We start from the raw sequence: 14,457 nt of genomic DNA, 5'->3' as shown, positions 1-14,457 counted from the left end.
AAGAGCAGTGACACAGCTGGTTTAACAGCTGGTGACAGAACACACACCCCTGGTCACACATCCCGACCCAAGACGCGCTCCCACAACGCTGTTTTTCTGTGGCCGGTGCCACCCCTGCAGGTGTCCGAGTGCAGCTGGCCCGTCCGGCAGGCGCCCAGCCTGCACAACCTCTACGCCGTCTGCAAGAACATGCACAACTGGCTGCAGCAGAACCCCAAGAACGTCTGCGTCATCCACTGCATGGTGAGTGCACCCCACAGCAGCCAGCCCGGGGCGCAGGTCACGCTGCTCCTGGAGGGTCTGGAGTCAGTACGAGTGTAGGAGCTTAGGGCTTTCGGAAAACTAATTAATATGATTAAGTAGAAGCTGTTTATTGTCTATATTAAGTTATATTTATGCACTTTAAAACCATTGTTCACGCAGTTATGCATTACTCGATTGGTGCTTCCATTTTGTTCATGTGTTTAGTACGTACTTTCCAGGAAATGTGATTGTTTACAGTCTAGTAACCATTCATGGCCCTCTTTTATTTAGTTCTTGCAGTCTTGGTATTTTGTTTTTCAGTCTCTTCTTCTTTATTTTAGAACAATTTAAGTCTTATTGACTCTGACGAATACTAGAGGGTTCTGACAAGAATGACTAAAGGTGGTTTGGGTGGAGCACACTGTGGCTTAAGTTGTTCAAATCCATTGCTACATGGGGGCATAGGGACAATTCCTGAGAGAGGAGGGGTGGGATGGGATGGGACTGACCCAGGGGAAGGGACATTGCCATCACCCAAAGCTCAGCTGGAAGAGAATCACTCAATGAGGAGCAGGAATGCAAAGCAAGAGAGGTCATTTTGTGGGAGAAAGGTTTGAATTTCACCCAGGAGTTGCCAGCTTGCTGTGACTCGCCCAGGTTGCCCAGAGCAGCTGTGGCTGCCCCCGGATCCCTGGAAGTGTCCAAGGCCAGGCTGGACAGGGCTTGGAGCAGCCTGGGACAGTGGAAATGTCCCTGGCCATGGCAGAGAGTGGCCCTGGATGGGCTTTAAGGTTCCTCCCAACACAGGTCATTCTGTGATTTGCATTTTAATCCAAGTGCTCACAGGAGAAAACGCGAACTGAAGCAGGGTGGAAATTGGTCAGAAAACACAGAGCTGGGAATTCTGTCCAGCTGTGAAGTGGAGATTGTTGAAGTCTCTGGCCATCAGGAGTGGCCAGGCCTGGCTGAGGGAGCCCTGGGAAAGCTGCACAGGGATTATCCAGCACTGGGCAGTGCTGGGCTGTGTGATCCTGGGTCACTCCTGACTCGCTCCATCCAGCCTTCCACGTTGACAGCAATGCCCACAAGCAGAGTTCTGCTCTGCTCCTGGAGCCCAAATTAAACCAGGAGGCTGTCAGCTCTGATCAGCAGAAACTGGGAGGGACGGAGGAGATGAGTGAGCCCAAATTGCACACAGCTCCCGTGTGAGTCTGGCATTTCTGCCTTGCACAGCACTGCCAGAGGGTCCGGGACATAAATTCCCCTCTAACAGAGAGAAGGATGCACTTGGTGCCTCCAGTCCTGGAAATCCAGCTCCAAAATCCAATTCCTGTCCTGTCCTTTGAGCAATGGATATCAGGATAACGCGATAAAGGACAGGGAGTCCTTTCCAACACTTCCTAACAAGGCTGCAGAAACCCATTCTATTTTATACGAACCTGAGAGATGTTGTCAGAAACAACTGGCAAGGGCTAAACCTGAAAAAAACAAACAGCCTGTTCATGTCAGCAGGTTCTTCTTGGGGTCTGAATCAGCTCCAGCACAGCAAATCCTACAGAAAATGGCTGGAATGCCTAAAAGGTGCCTGAAAAAACCAATTGCAAGGAGCAAGAGTGATGAGGCCTTGAGGAGTTGTGGATTTTCCAGCCCTGGAAGTGTTCAAAGGGAGCCACCTGGGATAGTGGAAGGTGTATATCACCTGGGAATACATTGATTTTTCTCCTGCTCTTCCTATATTTTTGATCTATCAGTGTGACTCAGCAAACTTTCCCCCATAATCACCTTAAAAAAAAAAAATAAAAAATACAACCATCAGGAACAATCTGTCAACTCAGAGCTGTTTGGGTGAGGGAGCCTGGGGCTGGATTTTTTTTGTTTTTTATCCTTTTCCAGGGTAAACTTCTATTAGAGGACAGCCTGCAGCTGTAGGATGGGTGCACTCTGACCCCTGAGGTCACCTCCAGGCCAATGTCGGAAATAATCATAAAATTATAATTATAATTAAACACCAAAGTTTGCAGCCAAAATGTCCTTGTGGGCTTTCAACCAATTGTCACCCACCCTGAGCTCGGGCTGCTCCATGGATTTTGTCTTAGCTTTGATTTGATCACTGAAGTCCTGGGTGTTGAACAAAGGACACAGAACTCAAAATTCCCCATCATCCTGTGGTCTCCATCCTCGTCCTCCTGGATCAATGACACTTTGTGGTTTCAGGAGGGGTGGGGAGCTGCAATCTAAAGGTCCTTTCTGACGCTCACAGTTTTTCCTCTCTGCCCCTTTCCTCGCCAGGACGGCCGTGCAGCCTCAGCGGTTCTGGTCAGCGCAATGTTCTGTTTCTGTCACCTCTTCTCTCATCCCGGCCCTGCCGTGCAGCTGCTGAACACAAAGAGACCTGGGATTGTACTGTGGCCGTCTCACAGGAGGTACAGCACCCAGCTCAGCGCCCTGAGCTCCATTCCTCGTGCTCAAAGCTGCCCACAGACCTCTCAGGGGTGCTGTGGCCCCCAAGATCAGAGAGGTGCCCAGACCCCAGGGTGTTCCTCAGAAATGAGTGGGGATCAGGGGCTGGAGGAGCTTGCCCGGAGCAGTTACGGGATTTCTTTCCTTGGAGATCCTCTGTGGGGTATTGATGCCTTGGGGAGGCTGAGCTGGAACAGAGACAGGACAGAGCTGGAAAATAAAGTAGTTATATATTGAAAGGCCTTTAAGGGTAAACCTTGGGCAGGACAAGAGCCTGGCTAGGGCTGCACCCAAGGTGGACACAAAATGGTCACAAAATGGTCACAAAATGGACACAAAATGGTCACAAAATGGACACAAAATGGGCACAAAATGGACACAAAATGGACAAACGAGGTCTGACACTTTTCTAAGTTTGGGTCCATTTGCATATTGGGGTTGAATTGTCCAATTATAGCTGAGATTATCAAGTCCCATCCTTCTCGTTCCTCCCTCCAGCCACCCTTGTTTGTGCTTTGGGGCTGGAAGTTGTCCTTGGTGTGCAGCAGGAACAGGATTTGTTTTGTGTCCCTGCTGTGTGCAGAGAGCTGAGTGACGCTGAGTGTGAGCTCAGAGCTGCACCCTGGGCAGCGCAGAACACGGAACACAGCAAAGATAAAACTGAAGGCATGATTTCCCCCTTTAGAGGCTTGACAAGGCCTTTTGCTTCCTCCTCCTAAATATCTGCTAACAATACGTATTAACTTAAGGCATCAGCATCACCCCCAGCACAAAATCAAGTTCTGAGACAGAGCTGTGAAGCTGCTCCTGCTCTGAGCAGGCAGCAGGTGACCTTCAGATCTCCCAACCCCAATTATTCCATTTTTTGAGATAATGCTCATTGCAGAGGGTGGGATTCGATGACTGCTAAAGGTCCTCCCAACCCAACCGTGGCACGCTGAAACAGAAACAGAGCTGGAAGTGCAGATTCTGGGCCAGCTGCAGGCATGTTGGAGCACGGGGAAACTCTCGTCCTGGGCCTCTGCAAGGGCGTGCCGCAGGATTTCGAGGCGGGTTTTGAGCATGAGATGAAAGAAATGGAGATTTCAGCCCCGGTTTCCTCTGCCTGCAGGTACATCGGGTACATTTGTGACCTCATAGCAGACAAGCCTGTCGTCCCCCACTGCAAACCGCTCACGATCAAGTCAGTGACGCTCAGCCCCGTCCCCTGCTTCAACAAGCAGCGCAACGGCTGCCGGCCCTTCTGCGACATCCTCAGCGGGGAGACCCGCATCCTCACCACCTCCCAGGAGTACGAGAGGATGAAGTGAGTTCCTGGGACCCCCTCCCTTCCCTTGGAGCCACTTGCACTTTGCTGGGGAATATCCGAGCTGCAGCCATTGCCCGGCTGCTGGTAAATGGAGACATTCACTGAGAGTGGGGCCTGGGGCTGGAATAAATGGCCAGAGGGAGATTGAGGTTGGCAGGAGTGGGATAACGGCACAGACATCGGGAATGGGATAACGGCACAGACATGGGGAGTGGGATAACTGCACAGACATGGGGAATGGGATAACTGCACAGACATGGGGAGTGGGATAACTGCACAGACATGGGGAGTGGGATAACTGCACAGACATGGGGAATGGGATAACTGCACAGACATGGGGAGTGGGATAACTGCACAGACATGGGGAATGGGATAACGGCACAGATATCGGGAATGGGATAACGGCACAGACATGGGGAGTGGGATAACTGCACACAGATCAGGAGTGGGATAACGGCACAGACATCGGGAATGGGATAACGGCACAGACATGGGGAGTGGGATAACTGCACACATATCGGGAATGGGATAACTGCACACACATCGGGAATGGGATAACTGCACAGACATGGGGAATGGGATAACGGCACAGACATGGGGAGTGGGATAACTGCACAGACATGGGGAGTGGGATAACGGCACAGACATGGGGAATGGGATAACTGCACAGATATCGGGAATGGGATAACTGCACAGACATGGGGAATGGGATAACTGCACAGACATGGGGAATGGGATAACTGCACAGACATGGGGAGTGGGATAACGGCACAGACATGGGGAATGGGATAACTGCACAGACATGGGGAGTGGGATAACGGCACAGACATGGGGAATGGGATAACTGCACAGACATGGGGAGTGGGATAACTGCACAGACATGGGGAGTGGGATAACGGCACAGACATCGGGAATTGGATAACTGCACACACATTGGGAATGGGATAACTGCACACACATTGGGAATGGGATAACTGCACACACATCGGGAATGGGATAACTGCACAGACATGGGGAGTGGGATAACTGCACACACATCGGGAATGGGATAACTGCACACACATCGGGAATGGGATAACTGCACAGATATCGGGAATGGGATAACGGCACAGACATCGGGAATGGGATAATTGCACACGCATCAGGAGTGGGATAACTGCACAGACATCAGGATCGGAGGCTGGCAGGAAGTAGGAAACCTTCCTAGAGATCTTCCAGAGCTCTGTTGCTTCCCTCTGCGGAACATTTTTGTTTTAACCAAGCAGAACACTGAATCCTCCTCCTTGCTGGGCCTGAAGGGGGTGAGAGCTTTGATGTGGACACTTTGATGTGGAGCTTAACCCTTCTACCTTTCCTCCTCTTCCCCTCCAAGAGAATACCGCGTGCAGGAAGGGAAAGTCCTGATCCCCCTGGGAGCCACCGTCCATGGAGATGTCGTTGTCTCCGTCTACCACATGAGATCGACCATCGGGGGACGCCTCCAAGCCAAAGTAGGAGCTGGTTTCACTTCTCTCCTGGAGGCAGTGTGGGGAGCTAAGAGCTGGCTAAACGTGGAAAGTCCGTCATCCCCCTGAGGATAGATTTGAGACTTGAATATCCAAAGTGCAGAGTGAATATTTTCCTCCTCTCCGCTCATCATTGGTGCCCTTTGCTGTGTAGGTGACATTTCCCCGAGGCCTCTGCTCCCAGTGAAACGGTTTTGCATTGTTTTGGGACACAAAGTTGTTGCTCCAATGTATTCAGTGAGAACAGCTTCATTTCATTGCAAAATTGATGAGGAGATCCCAGAAATAAAGAGAAGCAGGGAAAGAAGGCCTGTTCCTGATGGTTTTCTGCTGTTCAGAGGCTGCAGCAGCAGGGATGAAGGCAGATGGAAATATTTGGAATATCTGGGAACATTGAGAAGGAAATATTGCCTGTAGAACAAGCAGAACGAATTCAGTTGTGCAGCAGTTAAGATTAGGGTAGACTTAATTAACTCCTGTATTTAAGCCCTTGTTCAGTCTCTCTGCTTTTCTTTCTTTTCAGATGACCAACACACAAATATTCCAAATTCAATTTCACACTGGATTCATAGCCCTGGGAACAACCACTCTCAAATTCACCAAGTGAGTGTTTGAAGCTGAACATTAATCAAACCCGATGCATAAAAGCCCGATGAAGGCTGAGGGAGAACAGTCACAGATTAAACACCAAAAGCCTGAATGTACTGAAAGCCTTTTTATAGCTCTCCAGAAATAAACTGGACCACTCTTGTCCCCTTTAGGCCTGAGCTGGATGCCTGTGACTCTCCAGACAAATATCCTCAGCTCTTTCATGTAATACTGGACATAGAAATACAGTCTGCAGACAGGCAAACGGAATTAACTCCCCCGTGGGAGAACTTCACGACAAAAGACATCAATCCCTCCATTCTCTTCTCCTCCCACCAGGAGCACCAGGACACTCTGGCGTTGGCAGGTAAGGGCTGCATGGATTTATCCCCTTCCCACGATTTCTTCACGCTGAGCTGGGTTTTGTTTAATAATCCCACCTCTCTGTGCTGCAGGCAGAGGTGCCACGGATTCCCCCCAGGATAACATCAGGAACGTCGGGCAGAGCGCATTCTTCTCCTCTCTCAGCTGGCAAGGTAGGCAAGGCTTGGTCTTCAGAGTCAAATCTGCCTCAAAGAGCACAAAGAACTCCTGCTCCCCTGCCTGGAGCGTGGAGTGAGGCCGAGGGATCCCACTTTTGCTCTCAGAGCACAGAGCTGTTGCTGGGCACACCCTGATGTTGCAATGGAGCGGGGATTCCTGCCCTACAACATCCTCTTCAAACTGTGCTCTGTGGGACCATTACTGACAGGGGTCTAGGGTGAACCTCCACCCGAGGCCTCCTCCGTGATGAAATTTGAAATAAATATGCCTTGATGAGAAAATCTTGGCAAAGGAATCATGGGATCATTTAGGCTGGAAAAGACCTTTAAGGTCATCGAGTCCAACCGTTCCCCAGCCAAGGCCACCACTGACCGTGTCCCCAAGTGCCACATCCCCCATGGATGGGGACCCCAGCCGTGCCAGGGCTGCAAAACCCTTCTGGGGAAGAAATTTGCCGGCTTTTATTTTTTTAAAAGCGAAATTACTATTTTAGCCAAATGGTGCTGTGCTGTTCTCAGCTTTCTGTTCTGCTTGCAAGCTGATTTTTTTTTTTTTTTTTTTGACGGGACCTTTGCGACGACCAAACTAACGGCTGCCTAATTTTATTTTCAATCATCATTTAGATCAGAAATCTGACAAAAGTAGCTCTCACCCCACCTCAGAGGATCGAGCAGCGTTGGTGCATGAGGAAAGCGAACAGTCAGATGACGAACTCTTGTCCCTTTCCAGTCAGCACAGTAACGCCAGCGGTGACAAGCCCCACGGGACACCCAAACACACCAAAAAGCAGCAAGAGCCTCCGGCAGCACCTGCCCCCGAAGACGTGGACCTGCTGGGCCTGGAGGGCAGCCCCACCAGCAAGAGCTTTCCCTCGCAGCCCAGCGCTGCCCCTTCTAACTCCGACCTGCTGAACGATTTGTTCGGGGTCGGAGGGCCGAGCTCGCAGAGCCCCGGCGCGGCCGCCGCCGAGGAGGTTTTCCACGTGGGGGGACCCGGATCCGTGCAGTCGACCCCGCGGCGCTCGGCAGCTTCGGCGTCGCCGTCGCCGAGGGTGGGAGAAGGTAATGGTGGCTTTGTCGATGTCCTGGTTTGGGACAAATTTGGGGGAAAACCCCTGTATAGGATCCCTCTAAGGAAGCAAACCCAAGTGGCCCCTCCCTCCAACCGGTCCAGTAAAAAAACCTCTTTGGGGAAAAGTGGAAAAAGCTATTTTACTAAACAAATGAAGTGCATACAAGTATAAAGAATGAATAGCATGAAACAATAAAACCTCTCCTTCTGAAGTGAGATGGCAAATTGAGAAAGTCCTTGCCGTGGGTGTAGCTCGGCTCTCTCTCTCAGTGCCTCTCCTCAGTCCCAGTCCCTCCGGCGCTGCTGGAAAATGCCGAGGTCCAGGCCCCGGTGGGCCGCAGGTGCAGCCCCCAGTGCTCCCCTGGGTTTTCAGTCCAGAGCAGGTTTAAACAGTTCCAAGAAAAAGGAAAAAAAAACAATCCAGGGAACTTCTCTGCCCTAGCTAGCTGAAACTAACTAAAAGCAAAACAAGATCTCTGTCCTGCAGTCTCTCCAAGCCTCCGCCGAACACGCTGTCCGCAGCAGAATGTGGAGGAGTCAGGCAGTTTTCTCAAAACAAACTCCGCGCTTCTCCTTGCTCTTAGAACCAGTCTTGAAGGCACAGGACTCAATACACAGCACAAACAGAACAGAGGATTGGGGATACAAGCATCATAAAGTTACCCTAGGACAGTCGAGAGGGGGGGTTTGGGGCTCGGAGGATCCCTCTGTGGGATCTGCCCTTGGCTACCCTCCTTCCACCAGCTTGGCTTCCTCCTTCCAGCCAGCTCCTCTGCTCTAGGTGCATCCTCACCAATCCACTTTGGGGTTTGGAGGCTCCTCACACCACTGGAGATCCTGAGTTTTGCTCTCATTACGTGTCCCACAGTGCACATGAGGAGATTATGAGTTTTTTAAAAAAAAAAATCCTCCGGGGGTTTGGGTGGACCTACAGCACCACAAATTGAATTTCTCTTTTAACTTCGAGGGTTCAGAGCTGTGAGAGTGATCCTGAACTAGGAAACAGAGAAATTCTGTTTCTTCCAAGAGCAGGCTGCAGGAGTGGTTGGACAGATAGTAGGGAGAGGGATCTTTCGAAGGATAAAGCAGAGCAAAGGCAAAGAGAGAGGAGAAAAATCCAAGTTTCAGCAGAAGAAATCGGTCACTTGTACCTGGAGGAAGGTTTCTCTCGCTGTGGCTGCTGTAGGCTCAGTCTGAGAGCTCTCACCCTGGGGAGGTTTTGCGGACACGTCACACAAGAGGTGCAGCAACAGATCAGGAAAAGATTTGGGGATTGATGAGCTCTGCAGAGCCAGAACCACACAGCTCAATTGTCCCAAGCCAGGAAAACAAGGATAAGAGCTTGGGAAATGAGTGAAGAGCAGTGACTGAGTAACATAAGTAATGAGTAGCATCATTATCACAGTGCAGAGCTTCTAAGAATTGTACATTTCAGGATGCTCTTAACCTTAAAATTGCTGACAAGAATATGAATGACTTCATAGGAGTTTATTTTGCTTGAGTGTGTTGGGGTTTTACATGAAAGAGAAAAGACTGAACTAATGGATCAAAAATGGAGTGTGAGAAGAACTGGATTTTTGTAACAAGTGATGTAGGAAAGATATCCATTATTTTCTAAAGCTGTTCCTCAAAGCCCTTTCATTCCCAGCACGGATAACCTTTGCCAGCCTGAAACCCTCTTGAGAGGAAGCAGGAATGGCAGCAGTTGCACCAGGGCAGTAACTCCGAGCTCCAGACTGTCCTCCAGCCTTTACTGGCAGCTGAAACTCCATCAGAAGTGCCTGAATTCTTTAATACTCCCTTTGCCGGGCTCTAAAGTCAGCCTCCCTTAGGAAACGAGAGATGGGGTCAGTTTGTTGCCACGACCAAGTTACGGGGCTCTTTAGGTGCCCAGAATTTGGGATATGGATGCTCTCCAGGTGCTCCCCCGCACTCTCAGGCCGCCTCCTCTTTGCTACCTGCAGGATCAGATTTCCTCTCCCCTTAGCCTGAAGCACATTCCTGGTGCAAGTTAACGACTCCGTTTTCTCAAACATGTTTCCACAGCCGCTGCCTTTGATCCGTTCGGGAGCAGCCCCAAGCAAACCGGTCCAGACCTCCTGGGCTCCTTCCTTGGCTCCTCGGCTGTCCCCGGGGATCCTTTCCTTCAAGCCACAAGAAGCCCTTCACCAACTGTGCACAGCGATCCCTTTCATATGGGTAAGAAATGGGGAGGCTCTTCCAGGGCGTTTAAATAAATGTAAAACGTTGCTTTGAAATAGAAATGGAACCATTAAGCGCAAGCTGATGCTTCCCGTAAAGCCACTCTAAACCACAGAAAGCCCACGAAAGAGGAAAGAGCTTTTTGTCTCCGGACTTAAAGTATATTCAGCATCCGAAGTGTGGCAGGATGAGTTTTGCTCAGGTCTTAGACGTAATTAATAGGCTATTTATATAAATTAAAAAAAAAAAAAAGAGGCCATGAGGAATGTCTGCCCACATATTCCTGTGGTTATGAGGTCTCCTTTGAACCAGACTACCATGAATTGCTCTGAACACAGCCATATTTAGAGAAAACACACATCCTTTGGTGATTTTAGTTGCAGGCACCAACTTTCTTTTTCTCTGGTACTAACCCTAACCAAATTCACAGCAGAATTCAACTGCAGAGAAGGAATTTTCTTCTCTTTGTTTAAAAGTTCCCTAATTTGCTCCTTCTCACCCCAAAATTTAATGTGCAACCCTGTCTGAAACCCATTCAGCCACGGATTTGTTGGTGCCTGATCATCAAACACGTGCTCCTTGGGATTATCTCCCTGGGAAGTTGGAAGGGATCTTAAAGATCACCCAGTTCCAGCCCTTTGCTGTGGGCAGAGCCACCTCCCACGTGAGGTTCTCAGGCTTTGCAGAGTCCCAGTGGCTCCTGGTGGGCACTGGCCCATGCTGGTTTTGCTGGACTGCTTTGAGATCCTGATTTCAATCATTCTCTCTTTAGCTTCCAGCACTCCGACGGTTTCCATCCAACCAGATGTTTCCAGTGGTTGGGACTGGCCCAATAAAGCAGGTATGTGTCATAAAATTCGGGGTGGTTACGATGCCTTGAGTTTTATCTTTGCTGTGTTCCATGTTCTGCGCTGCCCAGGTGCAGCTCTGAGCTCACACTCAGCGTCACTCAGCTCTCTGCACACAGCAGCCACACAAAACAAATCCTGTTCCTGCTGCACACCAAGGACAACTTCCAGCCCCAAAGCACAAACAAGGGTGGCTGGAGGGAGGAACGAGAAGGATGGGAGCTCACAGCCTGGAGCTGGGATGGGACAATTAAACACCAATGTGCAAATGGACCAAAACTTAGAGAAGTGTGAGACCTCATGACCAGACAGCCATTTTCGGTCCATTTTGTGCCCATTTCAGGTCAATTTTGTAACCATTTTGTGTCTGCCTTGGGTGTAGCCCTGGCCAGGCTCTTGTCCTGCCCAAGGTGTACCTTTAAGGCCTTTTAATAAACACCTACTTTATTTTCCAGCTCTGTCCAGTCTATGTTTCAGGTCAGCCTTCCCAAGGCATCAGTTAGCAAAAAAAAACCCCCAAAATCCCAACCTTTAAGGAGCTCTGAGAGGGGAGAGGCAGGGGGAAAACACTGGCAGTGATTGCAAAGAACAGTTCCCTCTAAAGATTTCCATATTTCAAAAAGATTCTGTGTTTGTTTCCTCAAGAGGCCAGAGCAGCACAGGTGAGGCGAGAGTGTCCAGAGGTTGTTCCATTCCATGTGGAGGCACTGGAAAAACCTGGGAATGGCTGCGCATTCCCAGGATGCCACTAAACGACTGCAGGATCCTTTCTAATCTCGGGAGAGTGTGTATGGCCTCCCAAAGTTGCTTCCTAAAATACCCCCGTGTGTCACAATTCCTCTGGCAGCGCAGACAGTCTGGGAACATTCCTGCCGCTGCTGCTAATTGGGAGTGGGAGTGCAACAAGTCTGAGGCTGCTGAGGAACCTGACAGTGGTGCACTCAATTCTAATAGCAGCCTTCTAATCCGTGGCTGAGCACTGGGGAAGAGCTGCTCTCACATCAAACAGGAGGAAAAATGCTCTTTTTTTCTTTTTATATATATTTATTTTATTATATTTTTTTCTTTTTAAGGTGGTCTAGGAATGGGAAGTAAGTCTGCTGCCACCAGTCCTACAGGATCCCTCCACAGCACTCCCACTCATCAGGCTAAACCCCAAACACTGGATCCATTTGCTGATCTGGGAAGCCTTGGAGCGAGTTTAGCAGGTTTGCACCCCTCATTAAAAAAGGGAAGATAATAAATTACCAGCATTCTTTTTAGAGAAAAGGGCTGAGCAGCCTGGTATGTGTGGGGCCTCTCAACTCACCTGCCTGCCAGTGCTGCTGCCAGGCTTTCCCTTCCGCCTGATTCTCTGTAAACTCTCACAAATCCCTGCTTTCCCGGATCCCCGGTCACAAAAATGCGCTGGCGACACGCAGAGAGCTCAGCAGGCTCCATGGGTTGCAAAGCACAACCTCAAGTCCAAACACGCTCTGGCTGAGGATGCTCTGTGCTCAAGTGCTGCTACAGGCCTGGGAGGAGAATTTGGCTCTGCAAAGCTGCTGGGGTTCTTGAGGAATTGCTTCCTTCCAGACTTGACTCATTTTCCTGCTTTGCGAGAAAAGCTGTGGAATCGATCTGCCTCTAATTTGCAGCATTATCTAAAGGTGGGGTATTTGCAGGCGGCTACAAAGCTTGACTGCTTAGAAAAGCCTTTCCCCCTTGTTTTATGTCATACAGCAATCAGCAAACGCTCGATTCCAATGTTTAAAAGGCAGTTCTGAGAAATTATCGAAGCTTTCCTTAACGCCCAGCACTGTCTGAGTGTGGTAAATAGATTTTTTTCCTCGCCTTTTTTGCTGCCCTCAGCTCTCTGCGAGCCCTTGCGGCTCGGTGCGATGTTTGTTTTCCCCTTTGCGTCAGTCCCAGCAAGGGTCTGGAATTCGGTTTCCCGGTTCCCTCTGCTGGATTTCAGGCTGCTCTGCAGGAGCAAAACAAAAAGGCTGCCAAGCCCCACGTCAGAGCCCCCGAGGTCCTTTCGAAACACGCATTCTGTAGGAGGGTGCTGGGGTTTAAAAACAAACGGCTCGGCATCCCCGGGATACTGAAGCACATTTCTGTCGGTCGTGACTAAATCGAAAGCACTTCATCCAGTTTCCATGACACAATTCCGAGCGGGGAGTTGAGTGCGGGTGTCAGTGTGAAATAATAAAACACTGACACTGGGGACCTCCCACAAACACAACCAGGGCCAGAGGAGCGTCCCCGAAAGCGACGAGGCGCTGGGACACATCTCTGTGGATGGTTTCAATCAGCACAGCGTGAGGAGACGTGATCTCAACGGCACCAGCACGGTGCTGGCACTGGCACAAGGTGCCCAGAGAGCTTCCTCACCCCTGGGAGAGCTCAAGGCCAGGCTGGAAGGCGCTCTGAGCAACCTGGGCTAGCGGCAAGCGGATGAGCTTTGAGGTCTCTCCCAGCTCTGATCATTCCGTCACTGCATGCTGCCACCATCCACAGCGAGCTGCGGCTCCTCGTTAGCTACAACCAGCTCTCCCCAAGCCACCTCCAGTTCCTCTAACCCCCAAAGCCACGTGCTGCCCTACGAACACCCTGACACAGCAACCACGGGCCAAAAGCCACGACGCAAAAAACAATCGGCGGCGGAGCCGAAAGCAGAAGCCGGGGCGGTGGAGGGAGGCTTCGCTCGGCCGGGTTCCCCGCTTTAACTCCCACCCGTTGCTCCCCGCAGGCGGCCCCTCGTTCGCCAGCAAGCCCACCACGCCGACGGGCATGGGCGGCGGGTTCCCCCCGTCGCCCCAGAAGCCGTCGCCGCAGCCCATGGGCGGCAGCGGGTGGCAGCAGGGCGCGGGGTACGGCTGGCAGGGGGCACAGCCCAAAGGCCAGCCCGGCGCGCCCCACGCCTCGCCCCAGAACAAGCCCAACTACAACGTCAGCTTCTCGGCCGCGGGAGCGCAGGGCGAGCGGGGGAAAGGAGCCGCTAGCGTCGGTAAGAGCGGCGGGGTCGGGCGCCACAAGGGTTGGGCGCCGCCACGTCGGTTTGGTTTGCGGGTTAGGGCTCAGCGAGGCAGGCACGGTGATTGTTCGGTGCTTTTACGCTGTCCTAGGCGGGAAATTGCGCTGTTTAGGGAGTCCTGTGTTCCGAATGAGCTTCCGGAAGAATCCTGGAAGTGGCTAAGGTCAGGCGGGATGGGGTTTGGAGCGGCCTGGGAGAGTGGAAGGTGTCCCTGCCTACGGCAGGGGGTTGGAACTGGATAAACTTGTAAGATCCCTTCCAACACAAACCATCCTGGGATTCTGTAATAATAACAGCAACTTAAAAGTAACATTAAGTAACATCTTTCATGAGAGCCTGCCACGTTCATTAGCACCGGGAGATTGTTAATGTGATTAACCGAAGGACGTATCTTATGTAGAAAGCCAGTGTTAAATGCACCCGTGTCGTGATAAAGAATAACTTCGAATCTTCTCGGTTTTCAAGATTCCAAGCCAAAAGTGTCTGCAGATTTCGAAGATTTATTATCTGGGCAAGGGTTTAATGCTCACAAGGACAAGAAGGGCCCCAAAACAATAGCTGAGATGAGAAAAGAAGAAATGGCAAAGGAGATGGACCCTGAAAAACTAAAAGTAAGCAAAATTCTTGGTGATGTTCTCCCTGTCATTCAAGGTCCTCAACAGATTTAAC

At 50.8% G+C, this 14,457-nt stretch overlaps 1 protein-coding gene across 1 annotated transcript in view; it reads left to right on the top strand.

Annotated features, from left to right (window-relative positions):
* Positions 1 to 14,457, top strand: part of DNAJC6 (DnaJ heat shock protein family (Hsp40) member C6) — a 39,239-nt gene that overhangs the window by 20,145 nt on the left and 4,637 nt on the right. Inside the window, exons 5-17 of the mRNA XM_040072934.1 lie at positions 121 to 243; positions 2,533 to 2,666; positions 3,815 to 4,009; positions 5,385 to 5,502; positions 6,041 to 6,120; positions 6,279 to 6,472; positions 6,561 to 6,641; positions 7,272 to 7,709; positions 9,766 to 9,918; positions 10,694 to 10,762; positions 11,843 to 11,977; positions 13,504 to 13,761; positions 14,254 to 14,399. Of these exons, the coding sequence (XP_039928868.1) occupies positions 121 to 243; positions 2,533 to 2,666; positions 3,815 to 4,009; positions 5,385 to 5,502; positions 6,041 to 6,120; positions 6,279 to 6,472; positions 6,561 to 6,641; positions 7,272 to 7,709; positions 9,766 to 9,918; positions 10,694 to 10,762; positions 11,843 to 11,977; positions 13,504 to 13,761; positions 14,254 to 14,399 (2,124 nt within the window). The remainder of the gene's footprint in view (positions 1 to 120; positions 244 to 2,532; positions 2,667 to 3,814; positions 4,010 to 5,384; positions 5,503 to 6,040; positions 6,121 to 6,278; positions 6,473 to 6,560; positions 6,642 to 7,271; positions 7,710 to 9,765; positions 9,919 to 10,693; positions 10,763 to 11,842; positions 11,978 to 13,503; positions 13,762 to 14,253; positions 14,400 to 14,457) is intronic.

The sequence above is a fragment of the Hirundo rustica genome, chromosome 9 (genome assembly GCF_015227805.2).
Source record: "Hirundo rustica isolate bHirRus1 chromosome 9, bHirRus1.pri.v3, whole genome shotgun sequence".
Taxonomy (NCBI): Eukaryota; Metazoa; Chordata; class Aves; order Passeriformes; family Hirundinidae; genus Hirundo; species Hirundo rustica.
This window is presented reverse-complemented; position numbering and strand designations above follow the sequence as displayed.